The following is a 25,074-nucleotide window of genomic DNA, read 5'->3' as shown; positions in this document are numbered from 1 at the left end:
TGCCATGATTAGTGCCTCTGTGCTGTCTGTCAGTCCTGCATTATCCAGCCACTGGTAGGATTTCTTGATATCAGCCACTTCCTCTATCTGACGGTGGTACATGCCATGTAGGGGTTTGTCCCTCCAGGTTGTCTGTTCCTCCTCTGCACTCTCATCAGGGTTCTGCTGCCTGAGACATTCATTTAGCAGTTCATCCTTTGGGGCCATCTTTCTGATGTATTTTCGGATTTTCGATGTTTCATCCTGGACTGTGGTCTTGATGCTCACTAGCCCTCGGCCTCCCTCTTTCCGCTTAGTGTATAGTCTCGGGGTGCTGGACTTGGGGTGGAACCCTCCATGCATGGTGAGGAGCTTTCTAGTCTTGATATCTGTGGCTTCTATCTCCTCCTTTGGCCAGTTTATGATACCAGCGGGGTATCTGATGACTGGTAGTGCGTACATGTTGATGGCTCGGACCTTGTTCTTACCATTCAGCTGACTTTTCAGGACCTGCCTTACTCTCTGGAGGTATTTGGCTGCGGTTGACTTCCTTGTGGCCTCTTCATGGTTTCCATTAGCCTGTGGGATGCCAAGGTACTTGTAGCTGTCTTGGATATCACCTATGTTGCCCTCTGGTAGGTCAATCCCCTCAGTCCGGATCATCTTGCCTCTCTTTGAGACCATCCGGCCACACTTGTCCAATCCGAATGACATCCCTATGTCATCGCTGTAGATCCGGGTGGTGTGGATCAGTGAGTCTATTTCTCGATCGTTCCTGGCATACAGCTTGATGTCATCCATGTAGAGCAGGTGGCTGATTGTTGCCCCACTACGGAATCGGTACCCGTAGCTGCTCTTCGTGATGATCTGACTGAGGGGGTTCAGGCCTATGCAGAACAGCAGTGGGGATAGCGCATCTCCTTGGTATATGCCGCACTTGATGTTGACTTGGCCTCTAGGGTTGTCTTCCACATTTCCATTGAGTTCTGGATGAAGGTCCTTAGGTTCCTGTTGATCTTATACAGTTCCAGACATTCCAGTATCCATGTGTGTGGCATTGAGTCGTAGGCTTTCTTGTCAATCCAGGCAGTGCACAGGTTGGTCTGTCTCTTCTTACAGTCTTGGGCGACTGTTTTATCGACCAGTAGCTGGTGCTTGGTTCCTCTGGTGTTACTGCCAATTCCTTTCTGTGCCTCGCTCATGTATTGAGCCACATGCTTACTCATTTTTGCCGCAATGATGCCTGACAGGGCCTTCCATGTTGTGCAGAGACAGGTAATTGTCCAGTTGTTGGATGGGATGGGTCCCTTCTGGGGGTCCTTCATGATTAGGACTGTCCTGCCTTGGGTTAGCCATTCTGGGTGGGTCCCATCCCTCAGCAGCTGGTTCATCTGTGCTACTAGGCGTTCATGGAGTGCAGTTAGCTTCTTCAGCCAGTATGTATGGATCATATCAGGGCCTGGTGCTGTCCAGCTCTTCATCTTTGACACTCTTTCTTGGATGTCTGCCATTGAGATGGTTACTGGTTCTTGTTCTGGGAGGTTGCTGTGGTCAGCTCTTAGGTTCACTAACCATTAGGCATCGGTGTTGTGTGATGCCTTTCTTTCCAGTATTTTTCCACCTCAGCTCTTGGTGGGTCTGACCGGTTGTTGTTCCCCTGCCACTGAGAGTACACCTTGGCTGGTTCAGTGGAGAACAGCTTGTTTATTCTCCTGGCCTCTCCCTCCTTGGTGTATCTCTTCAACCGGGTGGCCAGAGTTGTTAGTCGCTGTTTGGCAGTTTCGAGTGCCTCTGGTATGGAGAGTGAGTTGTACTTCCTGGGTGCCCCTTTATTCACCATGTTCCCTTTCTGTAGTTCAGCTAGCTGGCTAACTTCTCTCCATGCTGCCTTTATCTTGGCCTCTAATCGTCTCTTCCATGGTGGATACTGTTTATGTCCCGAGCCCACCTTGTGTCCAAGCATCTCCATGATTACTGTTGCTGTACTGTGTATCAGCTTGTTGGTCTCAGTGATGGTTCTTGTGGAGATTGTCTTCAGAGCAATCTCCTAGTTTCCAAGGAGGGAGAGGCCAGGAGAATAAACAAGCTGTTCTCCACTGAACCACATTCACATCTACTAGTAGATCTTCTGAAGATACTTGACAACTCAGCTTCGGTATTCGTCAGGGGCTCCAGGTTTCCAGTTGGGTCACGATCTTCCTTCTCAGGTCAGCAGCTCTTGTGTTGAGGCTGTTGGGGCTTGGTACCCAATCTCTGGTTGTGAGGATGATGATGACATCTCCCCACTGACCTGTCTTCCTGGCTCCCCCTTGCCGTAGCATCGTTGTTGTATTTCATTAAATCAAGTCCTAAAGCAAAAGTAGCAGCAGGGACACTTTGACACGGTCTGATTTGCCATTATTCCACACTTCAACACCACTGATTCATTTTATCTTATTTTGGCCAGTGTCACTTCTGTGTTGTTGTATGAAACACCGTATTTACATCCAAGAAATAGAACTAATTTAAAGCTAGACGGCCTTCCGATTTCATAAAATCGGTGGAATTTAGTTCCCTCTGAAATGTGCTCATTGTGAGATGTTTATTTCTGTAATATCTCACAAAATATCAGGCCCCCATTCCCCCTCAGGAGAATAGCATTAATTTTACAGCATGGATAGCGATAACGACAGTGTTCACAGTGAAAGTGAGTTTTACTACCCTGAGGAAGAAGAAATAAAAGAAAACATTTCAGGAGAAAGCTAAAAACCTGTAACTGTTGCTAACGCAGAGTAAAAACGTGGCTGAATCCTGAATGACTCAATTTTGTATAAATAGAGGACTACATAGGTGGCAAAATGTAGTTTTTTTTCCTGCCATGGAAGTGCACTTGTATACCGAGGAGGAAGCCATTTGCATTACAGCCGTGAATGAGGATTCAAAATGGCAGCTCGCCTTGCCTCAGTTTTCCCTTTCGGGCACTCTCGTTTTCTGTTAGAATTTGGTAAAGAAAAAAATAAATATCATTTACCAGCTTAAGGTCGGTCCGTATGGTGAAATACCGTGACCTCGGCCTTGAATACTTACCTCGGCCCAGAGGGCCTCGCTCAGTACTTTCAAGACCTCAGTCACGGTATTTCACCATACAGACCTCCCAGCTGGTAAATAACACATTTCTTCTTGCTTTCTTTCCATTACTGTAGTCGGTCTTTCACATTTCATTCGCACACTCATGTCCTCCATTTTTCTCTCCTGTTTTAAATCTGTATCCCACAATGCCTTGCGTGAACGGGGAAAGCCCACCATGTGATGTGATGTATGATGTAGTATCTTGAATTGTGTCATGGTGAAGCAGGAAAAAATAGTGGAGAATTTAGGGCCATGTGGAGATATAAATTCATTAATTGTTCCAATTTTATTAGTTTTTTTTTTAAATAGAAGTCGGTCCACTAAACAAAAATAATTGGGTGTCGGGGAAAATTATTTTTATGACCTACACTTGAAAAATCTGAAAGGCATTCTAGCTTTAAGTCGAACTAATGCAGTGATCTCAAGTGTTCAGTATTGTTTTTTTTTAAATATTCACACGATCGCCTAAACGTAATCTGTAATATATTTTGTCCGTCTCGTGCGGTCTCAGTGCTCTGGTCGGCCTCGCTGTATTATACCCATGTGAAGTGTCTGAGTCAGATGAAAGATAACTTGCATTCCACTGCTTAGTGCTAAAAGATTCTCAGTGAGTCATGCAGCTCTGTTCGACAGTGGAAACACCACCCTCTTATAGAGCGCTAATACTGGATTAAAGCTTTAATACCGGACACAGTGGAAGATTTCTTTCTGCTTATTGTCCCTGTGCACCCTGAAGCACTAGACTTACAGTAGTAACTCTAATATACATAGAATTGTATAACATGGGCAAATAAAACAGCAAGCGCAAACTAAGGAACCCGTGATGAGAATGACCTGCAAAAATCATAAAAATGGCACCATTAAAAGTGCAGTCAGTGATTTTTTAAGTTGGCACATTTTGTGTAAATTTTGTCCCCACGTTCTTTTAGCTTCAATAAAACATTCGCTCAAAGGAAAATTTCTGGATTTGATATTGCACCAGGAGAAATAGTTCACTACAAGGAGGCTTTGTGATGAAGCAAAGTGTCGGTCGTGTTCTCCGGAAATTGAGAGAAACACTTCAGGGGTTCTGTTTTGGTAAAGATAACATGGAGGCACGCACAACAAGAAGGATCTACATGTCCAAGTTCTCCAGTTTCCACCCACCTCCCCAAAAAACTGCCCCAGGTGTAAATATGTGTGTACAGTACGTGGTGTCCTGTTTTGGACTGTGTATCCTGCTTCACACCCAGAGTTCCCAGGATTAAATAACTAACGTACTGAAGAATGAATGACTGTGTTTTTGGTTACGTAGATTTGAAGGAAACACTCCGTACAGAGGCTGCGTATGTTTATAGTTTATCGTTTAACTTGCACAACTGGGCTCCAAAAATGAACCGCAGGCTCACGAAACGCAATGCAAATGTTATTCATTGCTCTGATTAGCTCTGCAAAGGCAGTTCTGCATAAATAAACAGCGAATCAAATATCTCTGAATATACATAATCGATGTATTAGTCAATTATATGATAAGTACTTTTTTTTTTTAGAAAATAAAGTACAGTATTATACCCACATTCACTGGATATGAGCAATCGCGCGCTCTGATTGGCTATTCTACAACTAGGATATCAGCTCACATACTGTGAGTAGAGAAAAACAAAATGGCGGCGTGTGTTGCTGAACCAACCAAGGACGAAATAAAAACTCTACTCGAAAACAAAACCCCAAAAAATAAAAAGTAACAAAATATGGAATGAAAGTGTTTAATGGTAAGAATGTGTATATTAGGGTTGGGAAGATTCACCGATTTTGCATCGGGGAATCGATGCGAACCATACAATGCGGTTGCATCGGTTGGCAAACATCTGAATCGGTTAAAAATTCGAATGGGATCAAGATGCATCGCGACTAAAATATCTGCATCGATACGAACCGAATAATATCTATTATTTAACTTTTTAGAAACTGGCCTGTTTCTGGGTTGAGTTATCTATGCAGCCGTCACTGGCTGATTCAGCTCAACTCTCGTCTCGCGCGAAGAGGCGGGCCAAGCAAACAGCAGAAGAACAGCGGTCAGATTTTGAGTCAGAGGCGGCCAGCGAAACATGGAAGAATCTGAAGTAATACATTCACCGGTTGGCTTTAAATCAATAGTTTGGAAAAGTTTCGGCTTTTACAAGCGAGGTGGAGAGCTGGACAAATCTTTGTCAACGGGTTAATTTTTTGTTAATTTACTAGTTATTATATTGGATGGGATCCACTATCCTAAAATCTCATGGCTTTTTTTTCTTTTTATTATTAGTATAAATCTAATTCTTTATTAAACCTCTTTCAAAAACTTAACGCAGCGTGAGCTGCTTAGGCTAACATAAAAATGTGGCAGAAAGTTAATTGTTCACTATTCAGGTCTGAATTTTGAAATTGTGTAATTCCTGTTTTTTTTTTTTTTAAATAAAAGGCACGGCCAGTGGTAATGCTTTAAGTGCCAGTACTTGAGAAATACTATGCATTCCATGGTATAATTTTCTTCTGCATCGCATCGTATCGAATCTCACTGCATCGCACTGTGTTAAAATGAAATCGTACAGTATCGCACTGTATCACAGTAGGTTGGAAAATCGTATCACATCTTACCATTGGTAATTTCATGAATCGTTAATGTATCGAATCGTTGGCAGTGCATCGAGATGCGTATCGTATCGTGTTGATGATGAAGATTCCCATCCCTAGTGTATATGCATATATATTTTTATTTTTCGAGAATTATTATTATTATCGCATTTTTCACAAATTGCTCCTGTCATTTTGCCGGTTTGTTTACATTCTAAGCGTAAATGATTTTGTCGGACGTTTTGTATTAAGTTTTTATTTATCGAACTTGCAAAAATTAAAAATGCTCCGTTTGTCAAAATCCAATGAATGTGGACAGGATAAAACAGTTATTCCACTCAATCTCATCGTACATAGCTTACAGCCAACAGTACCTTCTAAGGTACTTATTTCTACCGTTTATATACTGTTTGGGAACACATAACACATATTTTTGGCCCTAAAAAGGTACACATAGTTACCTTGAGGTCCAGTAATGAGCTCTAAGAGGTACATTAGTGTAAATTGTACACTGGGGGACAGAAATGGACTCCTACTGTAACTGTACCCCTGTTTCTGACAGTGTACTTACATTTTACTTCAATAGGACACAAACTGCGGACATTTCCGGATCCCTGTCCCCCAAACTCTGACTCTAACATGGAGCAGGAGGATCTGATTGAAAGGGATCTGACCCTGACTGTGCTGCTCCCAGACGGACATGAGAGAACTGTTACTCTGCATGGCAGGTGAGGGAGAGCGAGAGAGAGAGAGATAAAGAATGTGTTAATGAATAACTTGAGAGGAATGCAGACACCATGGGATAATGTGTGTGTGTGTGTGTGTGTGTGTGTGTGTGTGTGTGTGTGTGTGTGTGTGTGTGTGTGTGTGTGTGTTTTTTCCCACAGTAAACCAGTGATGGACGTGCTGGTCATTCTGTGTGCTCAGTACCATCTGAATCCCTCAGACCATGTGATCGAGCTTTTTTCCACCAATCACAACAAGCTCAAGTTCCAGCCCAGCTCTCTGATTGGCTCTCTGGAAGCTGAGCTCGTTGCGCTTAAACCTAAACAAAGTGACACCAGAAAGACCCCGAACATACCTGTGGTAAGCGAATACGAATCGCAACTCCCCCTCCCAATCTGCGTTTCCTTAGCTTGCTGTTGGATTCTCAATTCTGATTGGCCAAAACGCCTTGCATAACAACACGAGGTTTATTTTAAACGCGCTCCTTATAATACGTTGACGTTTCCATAGCAACAAGTCATTCACAGAGACTTGGCTGACAGACTCGAAATATAAAAGGGTTGTTGTTGTGTAACAAATTAAGAGTATAATCAGTGATTTGATGTGATGTATGTTCAAGTGTTCTGTGAGGTTTATTTGACAGTTTTGGAAGGAGTCTCCAGTGTTAGTGATTGTTCCAATCCAAGATTAAAGCTGTAACTTTAGGTTTTATAACTTTAGGAGTCTTCAGAATGGATGGGTTTGTTTTCTGGTCTCAATAAAATGACAAGCTGCATTGTTTGGTTTTTTTTTTTTGTGTGTTAAATTCATTCAAGAGAAAAAAAATAGAAATGAATGTATATAGCTGCTATAAAATAAGAGAACAATAATAGGAGCTTGTTTCATGGACGTTCCACAGCGTTAAATATAACTATAAATGGATAAAAAGTACAATATTTTTGTTTGTATGTATGATAAAGTTATTCGATGAAATCGAGTCGTACGTGAGCTGATAGCGGACGAGGCGTGTAGCACCAAGTTGGCTCTAATCCATGTATGATGATGTTGGAGCCATATTTATATTCAATTTAGGTTTGTAAAACATGTTGCCATATAGTTATTTTCAATGCATTTTTATTTAGTTATATAACTTATTTTGTTAGTTATACTTACCTGGTTACCTGGACAAAAAGTTATACTTATCAGATGTATACTTGCCTACCTGAAACTTTAATTGATTTCTTGCCATATGACTGCGGACACGCCCCATAGACGTGCCGATGGCACGAAGCCTGAAGTTTAATCGGTGCTTCCGGCTTGTGTTTGCTAGGATGGCAGTAGATAGGAAAAGTTTTCAGACCGCAGAAACCCAGGAACTCAAGACGTAAGAACTGTTAGAAATACTTTGTTTGTTTTACTTCCTTTGTTTGCAACTGGAAAGAGAACTGGACTGGATGGAATAAAAAAACACCAACTTTACTTCATCTTTGCCGTGAGTGCTTAACTGACTGCGTGTCGGGAACCACTTGCTCCATCCTCACTTGGCGTTCTGAAAAAACGCCAAAACAGATGAGGTTGAGTGGAATAACTGTTTTATTCTATCCACATTCACTGGATTTTGGTAAACGGAACATTTTTATTTCTTTTTTTTTTTTTGCAAATTCGATAAATAAAATCTTTATACAAAACATCTGACAAACTCATTTCCGCTTAGAATGTAAACAAGCTAGTGAAATGACAAGAGCAATTTGTGAAAAATGTGATAATTCTTGGAAAAAAAGGATGTTTTTATCATCAAATACTTTCATTCCATATTTTGTTTTTTTGTATTTTTGGGGTTTTGTTTTCGAGTAGAGTTTTTATTTCATCCTTGGTTAGTTCAGCAACACGCTCCGCCATTTTCTTCTTCTTTAGGGTTTTTTTTGGTGGTTGGCAAACCAACTTAAAGGTGCATTACCGCCACCAACTGGGCTGGAGTGTGGAACTGGAGATATTAGGGGAGGGAAAAAACTATATTCTTTTAGCTATTTCTGTTTCTTTTAAATATTTGACGACAAAGTGATGTATCTGACTTGATGCGCTCCGCCATTTTGTTTTTCTCTAGTCACGGTATATGAGCTGATAGTCTAGTAGTAGAGTAGCCAATCAGAGCACGTGATTACTCATATCCAGTGAATGTGGATAGAATAAATGTAGATATTGTATTTGTTGGCAGATTGCTGTGGTATAAGTGGAAGAAAACTATTTACAACATGTTAGTTTCTTTGGTATGGCATTGATTTTCTTATAACAGCATGCCACGTTGTGTTTTGTTCCTTAGTTAATTATCTGTTTTTGTTTTTCAAACCATTTTAAACTCCCAGGCTACAGTGCGTCTCCTGATAAACTACAGGAAATCCCATAAGGCTGTACTGCGAGTCAGTCCCAGGGTTCCCCTGGCCGAGTTGATGCCAGCTGTGTGTGAGAAGTGTGAGACAGATCCAAAAACCACCATGTTGTTGAGAGACAGCCAATCAGAAGAGCCGCTGGATCTGACTAAAACGCTCAACGATTATGGCATCAGAGAAGTGTATGCGAAAGGTATTTATTTTATTTTTTTGGGGGGGGGCATAGAAATTTTCTGGAGAGGTTCTGGAACCAGTGGAGGAACTAAAAAAAAAAAAAAAAGTTAAAATACAGTTGTGGTCAGAAGTTTACATACAGTGACATAAATGTCATCCTGGATATGAATATCATGGCAATATTTGGGCTTTCAGTCATTTCTTTGGATTGTTCTTTTTCTGTGGCAGAATGATTGTTCAGCATACAGCTTTAAGGCTGCTGGGCCATAGAAGGTTCACGCTGCATGCTGCACGCTACACGTTCACGTGAAGAATCGGACCCTGGGCCATTAAACTTCATGCTTGGGTGTTCACGTGTTGCGTCTGTTCTACTTTGACCGAGTAACCAACAATATGGACTCTTCGGATGACGACGATTGCCTCATTCTGCTTTTACTGAGACAGAGGAAGAGAAAAAGGAACAGAATTTGGAGCCGAGAACACTTCCTTCTGAGAGAAACCCGTGGTGAATTTCACCGAACATTCTATAATCTGCTTGACAATCCCGATGAAGAACTATTTTTCAATTATACCATTCAATTATATTTTTTCTGAAGTTTTCCCCTGAAAGCATAGCGTTATCTCCCTAGACCCGTTCTGATTGGCTGGCGCGGCGGTGACCGCATGCATTGACTGGAATTTCCATCTTCACGCCTAGAAAAAAGTGTGCATGTTCATTTCACGCTTCACGCGTGAAGTGTGCAGCGTGCAACGTGAACGCCGTTCTATGGCCCAGAGCAAGTCATGCTACGTTTGTCCACTTTTCTTTACACGCGTGTAGTGTGTAGCGTGCAGCATGCAGCGTGCAGCGTGAACCTTCTATGGCCCAGCTGCCTAATAAAATAAAAAAAACCTAGAATTTGGTGCACAAGTTTTAATTTTCTTTAGGTTTTCTGAAATCAACACAGGATCAAAATTATACATACAGGGTCAAATTTACATACGCTCACTTAGATTATTAATTCAGAGGTTCTGAAACTTGCAAAATGTCTCTTATCTTGCCAAGGCAGAGGTCTCTTAACTTCCTGTTAGTGATCATGACTGACTACAGCTGGTAGCTTCTCTGTGCCTTCATAAAAAAGGTTTGTTTACAGCACTCATTGGATTGACCAACACACAGTGAAATGGGAACGTCCAAGGAGCTCAGTGCAGATCTGAGAAAGAGGATCGCAGATGTACACAACTCCAGAATGTCTCTTGGAGCCATTTCCAAACAACTGCAAATTCTAAGATCAGTTCAAACAATTGTATCCAAGTTATTGTGAGGTGTAGTCACTTTGCCAAGCCACTTTGCTTCAAGAAAACCCAAACTGTCACCCTCAGCTGAAAGGAAATTGGTTTGGATGGTTAGGAACAACCTGGGAACCACCATGGCACAGTCCTGCCATGAACTGGAAGCTGATGGATCACTGTCTACAGTTCAGATCACCATGGACTATCCAAGAAATAACCACCTGCTCGAAAATTGACACCTTCAAGCTTAACTAAAGTTTGAAGCTGGTCACACCGACAAAGAAAAAAGCCTTCTGAACGATAGCTGTATGGTCAGATGAGACAAAGATTGAGCTGTTTGTCCACAATGACCACCATGTACAAAGGGATGCTGTACCAGCTGGTGGTGGTGGTAGGGTCATCATGCTCTGCTGCCAGTGGAACTGGTTCATTGTACAAAGTGGATGGAATAATGAAGGAGGAGGATTACCTCAGAATTCTTCAGCATAAACCATCATAAACTTGAACATGACTTGGGAATTGCAACAGGACAATGAACCCAAACATACATCAGAGCTGGTCGTGGAGGATAAAGCAGGCTAGCATTAAGCTTAAAACAAGTCCTGACTTCAACCCTATTGAAAATATATGGACCGTACTTATAAGTCGAGTCCATGCTAAGGAAAAAAAAATTTAATTGAACTCTCTACCATGAAGAGTCGTGAAATATCCAACCAGTATTCTGCCAGAAGCTTGCTCATGGTGAACAAGAATGTTTGGTCAAGGTGAATCTTACGAAGAAACATTTTACCCAAATATTAGGTGTGCTGTATGTATATTTTTGACCCTGTGTTGATCTCAGAAAACCCAAAGAAAATTAAAACTTGTGCAACAAATTCTAGGGTTGTCACATGTCACTGTAAACTTCTGACCACAACTGTAGCTTTGCAAAATGTGCTATGTTGAGAACATTGTTGGTGAAAGAGGTTTTGTTTTGTTTTTTTTAAAAAAGAGGTTTAGTCATTCTGTGAGCCAAGTATTTGATCAATGAGTAATTCTCACTATCAGTCAGCACATCTATAGTTCCTGGCCTGTAGGGAAAACATTACTCTGGAGCAGGAACTGAAAGGATTCCTGGACGTTCAAATGGAAATGTGCTTAAAGGTTCTTGGATAGGTTTCTATAGAGGAAAGTTCCAGGAGCCTTAGCTGTGAAGATCTTAATATTGGTCTTGAGAGACATTTTTTTTTTTTTTTTAATCCTTTTACAGTTGTTTCAAGTTCTCCAACTGACCCAGCAGCACTGATTCAGAAAGGTACTGAAACATGTTTACTGAAAATGTCAGCTATTTGTGCGTGTTAGTGTTCATTTCGTACAATTTGTGGTGTTTCTACATAAAATTACAAAATAAAAAGTGATGTCTATTCAATTCTATTCATTTTATATACAGTACTGTGCAAAAGTCACACCAAATATTGACTTTCATTTATTACTGCTTACTGTTTATAGTATCCCCCCCCCCCCCCCCCCCCTTATTGAAACATTTCATTTCATTATTTTTTTAAAGCCATTTTCGGTTAACAGCATTTCTTTCCATGTGCCTAAGACTTTTTAATGATTAAAGTTGATCAACTTTTGTTTTATTGTTTCAAAATGAGCGTAAAATCTGCTAAAATGGTGATTTTAATATAACGCTGCTCATCTAGTACCAAGAGCAATAGTTAATTTACACTACCGTTCAAAAGTTTGGGGTCACTTTGAAATGTCCTTATTTTTGAAAGAAAAGCACTGTTCTTTTCAATGAAGATCACTTTAAACTAATCAGAAATCCACTCTATACATTGCTAATGTGGTAAATGACTATTCTAGCTGCAAATGTCTGGTTTTTGGTGCAATATCTCCATAGGGGTATAGAGGCCCATTTCCAGCAACTCTCACTCCAGTGTTCTAATGGTACAATGTGTTTGCTCATTGCCTCAGAAGGCTAATGGATGATTAGAAAACCCTTGTACAATCATGTTAGCACAGCTGAAAACAGTTGAGCTCTTTAGAGAAGCTATAAAACTGACCTTCCTTTGAGCAGATTGAGTTTCTGGAGCATCACATTTGTGGGGTCGATTAAATGCTCAAAATGGCCAGAAAAATGTCTCGACTATATTTTCTATTCATTTTACAACTTATGGTGGTAAATAAAAGTGTGACTTTTCATGGAAAACACAAAATTGTCTGGGTGACCCCAAACTTTTAAACGGTAGTGTATAGCTTGTGAGATCTGAACTCTATCCTTCAGTGGTTTGTCCAACTCGAACAGTGAATTATGCAGAAAAGTGCCATCATTGCTTCATGTATCACTTGTTGATATAAATACAGAGGTGATTATAGAAAATTGCGCACTCTGATTGGTCGAGAAATTCAGACTATTCCTTGATAATTACCTCAAGCGACTCGGCAAAACAGCAGCCAGTCGCTTAGTCACCGTAAGTGAGGAAGAATCACAAATGATGAAAGAAAATGCTGTTCCTAAAAGCACTAAAGATGCTCCGAAGTTTGGTCTAAAACTATTCAAAGGTGACGTGAGATTGTGATTTATTTTATTGATTTCAAAACAAAGTATTTTATGTGACTCGGCGTAGATAAGTGACGCAAATCTGCGCCGCAAAGTTATTACGTTTGCGTCCACTTTTGAAGTTTGAAATAAATTATTTTTATATGATTTTTTTTAAATAATCACCTGTGTATTTATATTAAAAAATATTATTCCTCTCAGGCTTGGTGAATAATGACCTCGACTTCATCTCTCGGTTATTATTCACGGATATTCACTTCACCTTCAGCGAATAATTGTTAAATAAAATAAAAAAGGGGAGACTGTTTGCTTACTTTACTCGGTTTGTAAACAAACAGCATCATGAACACTAAGGTGTTGTCAAAAGTCCTGGAGAAAAAAAAAAACCCTGTATCATTTGGAGATGGAGTCTAAATAATACAGTAACTCCCCATGATGCTCCCACCACCATGCTTCACTGTTGCAATGCTGTGAAGTAATGTACTCATCTCATCTCATTATCTGTAGCCGCTTTATCCTGTTCTACAGGGTCGCAGGCAAGCTGGAGCCTATCCCAGCTGACTACGGGCGAAAGGCGGGGTACACCCTGGACAAGTCGCCAGGTCATCACAGGGCTGCACATAGACACAGACAACCATTCACACTCACATTCACACCTACGCTCAATTTAGAGTCACCAGTTAACCTAACCTGCATGTCTTTGGACTGTGGGGGAAACCGGAGCACCCGGAGGAAACCCACGCGGACACGGGGAGAACATGCAGACTCCACACAGAAGGGCCCTCGCCGGCCCCGGGGCTCGAACCCAGGACCTTCTTGCTGTGAGGCGACAGCGCTAACCACTACACCACCATGCCGCCCAGTAATGTACTCATTTTTCATATTTTAGTCTTTTTTTTTAAATCTGTTTCAAAATAAAGTATTTTATGTGACACAAGTCTGCGCCATGATGTTATTACATTTACATGCTGCTTTTGCAGTTTAAATTTTTTTTTTAAATAATCATCTGTGTATTTATACTGAAACGATTATCTGCCTCAGGCTGAGTGAATATCGGGGAATAATAACCGAGATGAAGTCGATATTCACTGAGCCTGTATCGCTGTTCAGTTGCGTGTGCGGTTTTCCCGGATGCGATGTGTGTGTTTGTCTGTCCAGATTGCAAGAAGGAAAACTTTGCGGTGCAGGAGAAAGTCCTGGGAGAGAAAGAGAATAGAGGATTTCTCGGCTTGTTTAGGAGAAGCAAGAAATCGGCTGAAGAGGTCTGTTGGACATCGCTGTCTCTTAAATGATCAAGCTCTTAGCTTTAATGTCATGGCTCAGTATGAACTGTAATGAATTATTAATTGGTAATCACAGTTGCTGCTGTATGAGTCACCTCACCTTCCATGTGCACCTTTGTACCAAGAGCAGATAGATATTCTGCCTGCCATGCGATGCGTAATACTGTAAAGATCACCTTTTACTATGTGTGCTTTAAAATGCGCAAGAACTGTTTGATCATCTCATTTCCCTGATTATTTTAACAACCATGAAAGCAGAATTTGGGTGTTCGTTTGGGTGTTTTCTGTATCTGCTTCAGACATCTAATTAGCCTTTGCTGCTTCCTGTTTCCTGTTCCACCCTGTTTCTTCCCCCCCCCTTTCCTCCAATGACAATAGCCTGCCACCACCACCACCATTAGCACCGCCACCTCTCCGGTGCTGAAAGATCAGCATGCAAACAATCCAACCAGCTCCAAAGCCTCGTCCATGACGTCTTCTGAAATGCCCAAGAAGAGGCGGGCGCCTCAGCCTCCCAGCATGCCCGGCTCGCAGAGCGTCTCTTATGAACTGAACTCTAGTCACCAGTCAACACTGCCGTCCATCGATGATGAAAAACAGGTGACGAGATGAGCAGAAATGTATAGTGATCTTGAGAAATTCAGGCATCTCTAGTGCTGTGGATGTGTTGTCTTTACCGTTCTTGTTTGAAATAAGAATCCAATCATTAGAAAAGGAGTTAATCTGAATTATTCGAATTACATGTACGCAATATGGCCAAAGGTTTGACGACGTGATCACATTCGTATGTATTTGTTGAACATCTCGTTCTAGATTTATTCCCCCTTTGCTGTTATGATTGCCTTCCAAGATGAGTGGAGGTTTTCTACTAGATTTTGGGGCGTGGCTGGAGGGATCTGTGGTCATTCAGCAACAAGAGCAAGAGGGATATTGGCCTGGGGTGCAATCGGTGTTCCAATTCATTCCAAAGGTGTTCAGTACAGGACACTCGAGTTGTTCTACTCCAAATTTAGCAAACCATGTCTTCATGGAGCGTGCTTTGTGCACAGGGGCATTGTCGTGCTTGGACAGGTTTGGGCCTCTTGGTTCCGGTGAAGGGAAATTGTAGGGAACGTAGTACAGCATACAAATGTATACGCAGGCAGCTGTGTACTTCGAACTTCGTGGCAACAATTGGGGGAAGAGGGCGGTACGGTGGTGTTGCCTCACAGCAAGAAGGTTCTGGGTTCGAGCCCAGTGGCCAACAGGGGCCTTTCTGTGTGGAGTTTGCATGTTCTTCCTGTGTCTGCGTGGGTTTCCTCCAGGTGCTCCGGTTTCCCCTGAAGACATGCAGCTTAGGTTAACTGGTGGCTCTAAATTGACCGTAGGTGTGAATGGTTGTTTGTGTCAGCCCTGAGATGATCTAGCGACTTGTCCAGGGTGTACCCAAGGGATGGGCTCCAGCTTGCCTGCGACCCTGCACAAGATAAATGGTTGCGGATAATGGATGGATGGATGGAATTTGAGGACGAGCCACATATGGGAGTTATGGTCAGGTGTTCATATACTTTTGGTGATCTAGTGTATCATGTATGAATAATGAAATGGCTTCATATTTGCATATGCCACAATAAGTAACTTTCTAAGAAGTTCAGGGTCCAACAATGTGATGTCTGTCATACCGTATGTGGGTTTGTTTAAGGACGGAAACGAGGTGGGGGGGAAACAACATGGCTGACTTTGTTAAATCTTTCCAAATGTGTATGAATTATCATGTAAATATTTTATCCAAATTGGAAATTGACCACAAACACACGGTGTGTTCAGGGTGTGCGAAGTCGTGTCTCATCCACCGAGTCGGCTCTCAAGAGGAACAAACGTAGAGCTCCACCCCCTCCACACTCAAGCCCCTCCCAGGCAGACACTTCAGATCAAGGTACAGCTACTTTTTTAAAAGCTGATGTGATGTAAAGGGAATTGTCAAGCGGTCTGTACGCTCCAGGAAGACGTGTTCAGTAAGTGTTGGCTTGCATCTGTGCTTGTGTGCAGACACTGTCCTGCCAGGAGGGGGCGCTTAGGAGACAACCTGGCTCCATCACTGTTGCTTCTGTCTTATAGTCCAGCTCACTGGTGAAGGGCAGATCCCCTCTCTTTCTCCTCCTCTTCCATCTCTGTGTCTCTCTCTCTCACCTTTTTGTCATGTCTGTGTCGGTCATGTTATTGAGCTTGTGGTTGCTCTGTGTGCCTCATGTGTGTGTTGGAGAAGCTGATCCAGGATCAGGCCGATCTGTCTTCATCATGAATGAATTGACAAGGACAGAAACTAGTCGTAGATGGTCAGCACTGTTACGGCTGTTACTGTTTGACGTCATTTAAGTTCACAGTTTTATAAGAGGTCCATTGTAAGTCAGAAATTAAATGAATCGGAGTAAATTTTAACATTTACCGTTCTTTTATTGAACATATCTATAATTAACAGTTATTCCACGAAATCGAGTCGTACATGAGCTGATAGCCGATGAGGAGCGTAGCACCGAGTCGAGTCGGCTGTAAGCCATGTACGACGAGATTGATTGAGCGGAATAACTGTTTTATTCTATCCACAGTCATTGGATTTTGAGAAACGGAACATTTTGTATTTTTTGCAAATTCGATGAATTAAAAATTTTACAAAACATCAGACAAAATAACTTCAGCTTATAATGTAAATTTTTTTGGGGGGGGGGGTTTGAGTAGAGGTTTTTTTTTTTTTTTTTTTTTTTTCCCCCCCCCATTCTCAGTTGGTTCAGCAACACATTCTGACGTTTTTTTCTTCTTCAGGGTTTTTGGTGGTTTGGCGCCACCAACTGGGCTGGAGTGTGGAACAGGCGATATCAGGGAGGGACTTGATTCTTTTAGCTATTTCTGTTTCTTTTAAATACTTGATGACAAATTGATAAATCTGACTTGATGCACGCTGCCATTTTGTTTTTCTCTACTCATGGTATATGAGCTGATATCCTAGTAGTAGAGTAGCCAATCAGAGCACGTGATTGCTCATATCCAGTGAATGTGGCTGGAATAATATACAATATTCAGAATTTTTGGCTTATTTTGACATCCTGCCTTTTTTTTGTCTTGTAATTTCAGTAATTCTGTCAGCTTGAAGATGCAAAGTGTTCAAAACGGGGTATCAAAAGGCATGATCGGTTTCAAACAGTCGCCTGATAATTGTGAATTTTTTTTTTTTTAATGTAATGTTTTTAATTAAGCACAAAGAAACTAGGCTAGCTAGCTAACATTTAGCGCTACAGCCTCATGAATCGGGTCTTCGGCTCATGGGAAGATGACTGATCAGTGGGTTTGTAAGGTTTGTCCATGTATCCAACGTGTAAAATAAATGCCTTCGAAATGTCACTGTATTTCTTTTTCTTTTTTAAACAGTAAATTAATAAGGGCAGTAATTAAGCCGTGACATGCATCAGTTTGGAAAAAATATTGACGTTTTACTTAAATTAAATATTGATTGTTCCTGTATCCAGGTCCATTTTCACCTTGTCATTGTAACCTCTTCTATATTATTTCACACTTAAAAACAGGACCATGTTATATTATATTCTAATAAATAATTATTTATCTGCTTTTCTGTTTTGCTTTTTGTTTAATTAAATATTTCGATACTATTTTCTAACTTTCAATTTATGCACTTGAAGCTCTTGCCACCATGTAGTCAGTTTTATTTCTTTTTTTCTTCATCTTTTTAAATATTTATGTTGCTTTTATGTGCCATATTCAGCGCCGTGTTTATTATTATCATCAATAAAAAGGAATTATTAATTTAAAAAAAAGGAAACAGACCAATAATTGGGTTGGTTGATTTTATGATGTGGATTTTTGCTATGGGTTATATGTTTTATGTAAAGGTGTGTGTGTGTGTGTGTGTGTGTGTGTGTGTGTGCAAGCAAAGAGTAAGACGTAAGGACAAAGACAAAGTCGTGTGTTCTTTCTCATCAGAAAGGTTGTATACAGGATCCTTTCTCGAGGACACTGATGATGATGACGCTGCTGAAGCCGGTTTCAACCAGTCCAGCGATTTTAACTTGTCCATCCCATCGTCCTCTCTGATGACCGAAGTCCTGTCTGAATTTATTGACAGAATGAAAACCATGGAGCAGAAAGACATCTCGTTTGATCGGTATTTCAAAATGATCCTCAATCCTTCTGGCTTCTAATGCAACCATTTTAATCCCAATGGTGGTTCAGTTCGAAATGTAACATCACATTTGCATGTGATGCAGTTGAAGGTGCTCTCAGGACAACATTTTAGGAGACAATATGATTTGAAGGAACGTGACATTTTGTCTTGAGGGATGGAATTGAATGTACTTCATGACCTGATTTGGTTTGTGTTTAAAAGTAAGAACGCTTTCACATGAAATCGTGTATTAAAGCTAGACGGCCTTTCGATTTCATAAAATCGGTGAAATTTACTTTTCTCTGAAATGTGGTCATTGTGATATATATTTATTTCTGTAATATCTTACAAAATATCATGGCATTCTGTGGCTGGGAAGTTATTTAATCTGAGCGGATTAAAGAAAATAATATGCATGAAATCGCTCGCGTCACACAGTCAAGCAGACAGAGGAAGTCCGTGTGTGTGTGTGTGTTTACCTTGAGCATGCATTGACCGTTCCATCATTCTGTCGCAGAGGCTCCAACTTGGGAAATTGCAAAAAGGGAGATTCTCCCTCTCTACGAGTAGCTCGGAGGGAGACAAGTTTGAGCGCCATAGGCACGAAGGCGAGTTTTATTTATATATGAACGATTCACCACGTTTCGTGTCAATTAAATCTTAATAGTAACGGATCTGGATAAATCCAGTGACTATAGACCAAACTTTAATATGCCTAATGTTAATGTCAATAATGACTATTATAAATTGCCAATAATGATCATCTAATAATATTCTATTTCTAAGTCTAAGTTAGTAAAAGTCAGACAAGTTCATTAGAATCTAATGTCTGGTCTGGTGATCTAACCTTGTCAGATATAGGGTCGTCTTGCTGCTGTCCAAAATAGTCCGCCATTCGTCCCTGGCGACCATCGCGACGGGTGATCCGAGCTTTATCTTTGTGATTTTCTGATATTTTTTTCTTCGTAGTTTGGCTTTCGCCATTTCCACCAACGGAACTTCGTTTCATTATCTCATTCAAGAGAACATAAAGTTAAAGATGAGCAGGCGATAAATGCAGACGCAATAAAACAAACAAAATGGTTGAGTGTCGCGGGTTTTCTCGTTCTCTCGCACATATCTTTAATAGCGCCATCTGTATGCTTTATCGGTAACTGCTAAGACATTGGGTGGGCTCAAGTGTGTACCCCATGGCGTACCGAATTCCTCCCGATTCATATGCGTGCTTGATCTGCGCGCGCATGCCTCCAGCATTCACTTCAATCCCCCCATTACGCCGATCGGTGTACCAACTGGGGAATCGGCATATACTGCGGGGTACACACTGAGTCCACCCATCCAATGTCAGACGCACGAAAAGCGGAAAGTCAACTATTAATTTTCGTCAACATAAATGTATCAAGGGGCGGCACGGTGGTGTAGTGATTAGCGCTGTCGCCTCACAGCAAGAAGGTCCTGGGTTCGAGCCCCGGGGCCGGCGAGGGCCTTTCTGTGCGGAGTTTGCATGTTCTCCCCGTGTCCGCGTGGATTTCCTCCGGGTGCTCCGGTTTCCCCCACAGTCCAAAGACATGCAGGTTAGGTTAACTGGTGACTCTAAGTAAGTAAGGGTGGGCGGGAGATTTTTATGTTGTCAGCGGGAGGTTGGGAGGATTTTCTAAATGTTCCCTAAAGTGGGAGAGTTGGAGCCTCTGCTGTCGCTAAACGAGCAGCTGATCACACCGAAGTGCTCACTGAGCGCCGATATTTATTTATTTATTTATTTATTTATTTATTAGTTCGGTCCTGCATTTCCTTTCCTTCGTATGTAACATAACGTCTTTTCTCACCTTTCTTTCCATTACCATAGTCGGTCTTTCAAGTTTCATTCGCACACTCGTGTCCTCCGTTTTTCTCTCCTGTTTCAAATTTGTATCCCACAATGCCTTGAGCGAACGGGGAAAGCCCACCATGTGATGTGATGCATGATGATGTGTCTTGAATTGCGTCATGGTGAAGCAGGAAAAAATAGCGGAGAATTGAGGGCCATGTGGAAATAAACTCATTAATTGTTCTATTTAAAAAAAAAACCTTATAGAATTGGAAGTGTGTGGCTTTTGGTCCACTAAACAAAAATTACTAGGTTTTAGGGGGAGAAATTCTTTTTATGACCTCCACTTGAAAATCTGAAAGGCAGTCTAGCTTTAAAAGGTAACTCGATGAGCGAAATTGAAATGCTATTCAAGTCCCTGCTGCTATGTTTTATGTTTGTTTGAGGAAAATGCAGTCACGGTTTCCAAGAAGCATCATAAAGCTTGATGATGAGGCGTTCAATATAATGCTCACTTCACCATTAACCAGTGATCTTTGTGCTGTGATGCTTTTTGGAAGCCTGTCTAACTTCTAACTGTAATCCTACAACTCTCTCCTGCTAGTTTTGTTTTTCACTGATCTTGCCCTTTCATCATCTCCTTCTCTCCTTAGGTCTATGACACATTCACCTCCAGTGTCTGGATCTCTGGACGGTGATCCCATGGTGCCCCCTGGCTGTGAGCTGCTGAGACACGGCTCTCAGAGACACGGCCTCACAACCTTCACCGTGGTGCCTCAGAGAAGGCCTCAAAGCATGAGACAATACGAGTTTCTCCTCACAATGGAGAAAATGAATGGAGATGCAGGAGGAAATCTGGAGGGAAGTAGCTCAGAATCCAGAAAGACTGAGAAAACGGAGATGGTGATGCTTGAAAGAATAGATGCTGAATTTGAGAATGTAGAGGAAACGAATAAAGAGCTGGGTATCACAGAAGCGTTTGGGAAATTAAACCTGAACATGAATGCAGGAGATGGGATGGAAGATAGAGATGAGAGAGACTGGATAGAGGAGTACAAAGAAAGAAGGAGGAGATTTCTAAGCAATGATGATCATGACAGTGGGAAAGAAGCAAAATCAAAGACCTCTACAAAAGCATTTGATGAAGAAATCGTGGATGATGTTCCTCCACCATCACCACAACTTCGTGTTTGCTGGGAAGAGGAAGACACTGAGACGCAGAATCTAAAGGAAGCTGAGGTAGACCAAGCAACAAACACTTTCCCTATGCAAAACCCAAATACGTCCAGGTGTGATCCTATATCTGATGGTGATACCCAAGGCCCCGACTGGGATGTAAACCTTTCCTCCAACGTCGAGTCCTCCAAATCTGACTCACCTTCCCCAAGCTCTCCTCAATCCAGTCCTCGTAATCACCAACCCATTTCAGTTCAGTCTACTTTGCCCAAGGTCTCAAAATCTGAACTCGACCCTGGCTTTGAGCGTTCTTCTCCAAACTCGCCATCTCTTTTTGCTTTGGCCGTCTCCCAGAGAGTCCAGAGTCTTGGAAATGCCTTTTGTCCTTTAATTCCGTCTACAAGAAGGATCAGCTCTCCAACTCAACATCCTCAAAGTGTCGGTTCTCAAAACACTTCCTCTCAAAAGCTCTATTTCCAAAACCTGATCTCGCAAGAGTTCATTTCTAAGAGTCCAGCATGTCTAGGTGCCTGCAATGAAGCCCCGCCTACCTCTGCTATGACACCTCAGGCGAGGAGGCAGGCCTGGCTTTCCTGTTCACGCACACAGTAAGTGGTCTGGGGTGGTGGTGGTTGTTTTAAATTATTATTTCGGTACATGCAGAGTTAACTGGAACAGTATAGTGTTTGAAACCGTAGCACCAATCAAGGTCTAAATATATAAATGACCAAGTCAAAAATTTTTAATGGTTTACGCCTCTTCAGTTGCTGATTATTTAGATTAGAGTGTAGATCAGAGAGCGCAGACTTCCGCCAAGGATAATGGTCGACTCTTCGATCATGTGCAAATCTGCAACAGCAACCACTTTATATACATCTGGATAGATTTCCAAAACTGTTAGCATTACATGCCTACATGTGTATCTTGGAGGATTACTGGTACCCGTTAATGTGCATTGTGATAGTCTTTTTTTTTTTTTTTTTTTTTAACTATTGAACTTTACTGACCTCTATTGGATTTTTAAGCTGCAAGTTGCATGGAAGTCAGATTGGTAGGTTTTGCACAAACCTGCTTACAGACAGACAGACGAACAAACTGCTCTGAAAATGTAACGTCCTAGGCAGAGGTAATGATAGGAACTCACTTGTTTCGTGGCTGTACCACAGTGTTTAAGGTTGCTATAAATGGATAGAAAGGATGAGGATGTTAAATAAATCAAAATTGTAATCATTGTCAAATTGCTGAAGTAAACAGCAAGAGGGTTAAGACGCTTCTGGACGTGCCGTGATAAAATGATACACTTGTCATGTTTTATTCCTTTTTAAGCATTTGGATGGTCCCTATAAGGAAATTCGTGTGTGTGTTTTTAAATAAAAATAAACAAGAGCCAAAAAGTTTCCTTTTCATTACGGAGGTTAGATTTAGGTGCAGGCACAGCATAAATTAACTGCCATAATAATTGTCAATTGTAGAATCTAGAATCTTTGGTCCTCACAAGGATGATGAGACAAAGGTGTGTGTGTGTGTGTGTGTGTGTTTATATGCTACTGAGGACCAAATGTCCCCACAAGGATGGTAAAATCTCACAGTTTTGACCTTGTGGGGACATTTGGACGGTCCCCACAAGGAAATTGGTGTTGAGGTTATTTTTTTATTAATTAACTTTTTGGCTCAATTATTTATTTTTGTTTAATTAATAAAAAAACAACCTCAACAGCAATTTCCTTGTGGGGACCGTCCAAATGTCCCCACAAGGTCAAAACTGAGAGATTTTACCCTCCTTGTGGGGACATTTGGTCCCCAGTAGTATAACACACACACACACACACACACACACACACGTTTGTCTCACTATCCTTATGAGGACCTTCCACTGACAACTATTATTGCAGTTAATTAATGCTGTGCCTGCACCTAAACCTAACTTCAGTAATGAAAAGAGAACTTTTTGGCTCAATTATTTATTTTTGTTTTTCTTTTCATTACTGAAGTTAGATTTAGGTGCAGGCACAGCATTAATTAACTGCAATAATAGTTGTCAGTGGAAGGTCCTCATAAGGATAGTGAGACAAACGTGTGTGTGTGTGTGTGTGTGTGTGTGTGTGTTATACTACTGGGGACCAAATGTCCCCACAAGGATAGTAAAATCCGACAATTTTGATTTTGTGGGGACATTTGGATGGTCCCCACAAGGAAATTGCTGTTTGTGGATGTTTTTTGTTTAAAAAAAAAAAAAGAGCCCAAAAGTTTCCTTTTCATGACTGAGGTTCGGTTTAGGTGCAGGCACAGCATTAATTAACTGCAATTATAATTGTCAGTGGAAGGTCCTCACAAAGATAGTGAGACAAACGTGTGTGTGTGTTTTTGTTCTGAAGTGTAACATGTATAGATTGGCATGTTGCATTCATAATAGTGTCTGTTTTGACTTTTGTTCTGTATATACAAGTGGTTTCTTCCTTCCTGTAAGTGTATGGAAGTGTGTTTTTGTGTGTGTTTATGTGAGGAGGAAGCTGCACCTTTGAAGCGGCCCATATCCTGTATAACTGCATTTAGAGTCGAGATCCTGTGGGGGGGCATTAAAAATAACTGAATTATGCCATTATGTGCTTCGGAGTTTACTTCTAGTATCACGTCTACAGTGAAAGGCTGTGGATGGCACGGTGGTGTAGTGGGTTAGCGCTGTGAGGCGACGGTGCTAACCAAGAAGGTTGTGGGTTCGAGTCCAGTGGCCGACGAGGGCCTTTCTGTGCAGAGTTTGCATGTTCTCCCCGTGTCCGCGTGGGTTTCCTCCGGGTGCTCCGGTTTCCCCCACAGTCCAAAGACATGCAGGTTAGGTTAACTGGTGACTCTAAATTGAGCGTAGGTGTGAATGTGAGTGTGAATGGTTGTCTGTGTCTATGTGTCAGCCCTGTGATGACCTGGCGACTTGTCCAGGGTGTACCCCGCCTTTCGCCCGTAGTCAGCTGGGATAGGCTCCAGCTTGCCTGCGACCCTGTAGAAGGATAAAGCGGCTACAGATAATGGATGGTTGCATGATGCAACCCGACATGAATCCGAGTTACTGTTGCCCTCCTGAAGTTGATTATTTTCCTATAACGGCACATCACAAAGTGTTTCGTTCCTCTTGCATCACAGCAAAACTGCACATCGTACTCCTAGGCGTTTTATAAAAACATTACAGTATAATCTCATTACTTTGCATTACCGTTACACTCAACTTATGAAAGGTTTGATCTACTGTAATAGGAGATTACTTTAGGATTCAAAGTTTAAAATTCTATTCAATAATTAAAATGAGAAAATAAATCATGAATATTATCAGAACGTTATATAACGTTGAGTGTTTGTGTCCACAGGTTGAAGCATTTGGAGCAGCCCTCAAGATCTGGGTCCAGATGAAGCTTCATCACGTCACATTTGGTTGTTTTTGGAAATCTAAAGAAGTACAGGCTCGCATTATATCATTAATGAATTACATTTTGATTTTGATGGCTTTATTATTCCTTTTTTTTTTTAATTGAGCCCTGTTTGTTATATAATTGGTCTAATCTTGGTAAACCGTCAAATGATTCGGAAATATCTGATCAAAGTAGTGATTTTTGTTTTGTTTGTAAATTAAATATTTCAAGCATCATGGGTTGTCTTTTTCTTTTTTTCTTTTTTTTTTTTGATGTATTAAGCAGTAATACAGTGCCACACTTACAAAAAAAAAAAGACCTAGGATTCAGTCCAATTTTCTACTCTCCTCTGTGCTTATGGTTTTTAAAAATAGCCGAAGGATACACTCCAACGTGCTGTATTTGAAATTTAAATGAAAATAATGTAAGTTGAGTTGAATTCTGGAGCACAGGCTGATTTTTTTTTTCTCTCTTTCTTTCTTTTGTTTTTTTGCT

At 41.3% G+C, this 25,074-nt stretch overlaps 1 protein-coding gene across 1 annotated transcript in view; it reads left to right on the top strand.

Moving 5' to 3' along the window:
* The window catches only part of cobll1a (cordon-bleu WH2 repeat protein-like 1a), a 33,792-nt gene extending 9,075 nt beyond the window's left edge, over positions 1-24,717 (top strand). Inside the window, exons 2-11 of the mRNA XM_060918108.1 lie at positions 6,266-6,407; positions 6,567-6,765; positions 8,748-8,964; positions 11,467-11,511; positions 13,921-14,024; positions 14,424-14,645; positions 15,852-15,960; positions 18,018-18,198; positions 20,659-21,789; positions 24,538-24,717. Of these exons, the coding sequence (XP_060774091.1) occupies positions 6,319-6,407; positions 6,567-6,765; positions 8,748-8,964; positions 11,467-11,511; positions 13,921-14,024; positions 14,424-14,645; positions 15,852-15,960; positions 18,018-18,198; positions 20,659-21,789; positions 24,538-24,580 (2,340 nt within the window). The 5' untranslated portion in view covers positions 6,266-6,318 and the 3' untranslated portion in view covers positions 24,581-24,717. The remainder of the gene's footprint in view (positions 1-6,265; positions 6,408-6,566; positions 6,766-8,747; positions 8,965-11,466; positions 11,512-13,920; positions 14,025-14,423; positions 14,646-15,851; positions 15,961-18,017; positions 18,199-20,658; positions 21,790-24,537) is intronic.
* Positions 24,718-25,074: the final 357 nt, after the last annotated feature.

This window comes from Neoarius graeffei, chromosome 4 (genome assembly GCF_027579695.1).
Source record: "Neoarius graeffei isolate fNeoGra1 chromosome 4, fNeoGra1.pri, whole genome shotgun sequence".
Taxonomy (NCBI): Eukaryota; Metazoa; Chordata; class Actinopteri; order Siluriformes; family Ariidae; genus Neoarius; species Neoarius graeffei.
This window is presented reverse-complemented; position numbering and strand designations above follow the sequence as displayed.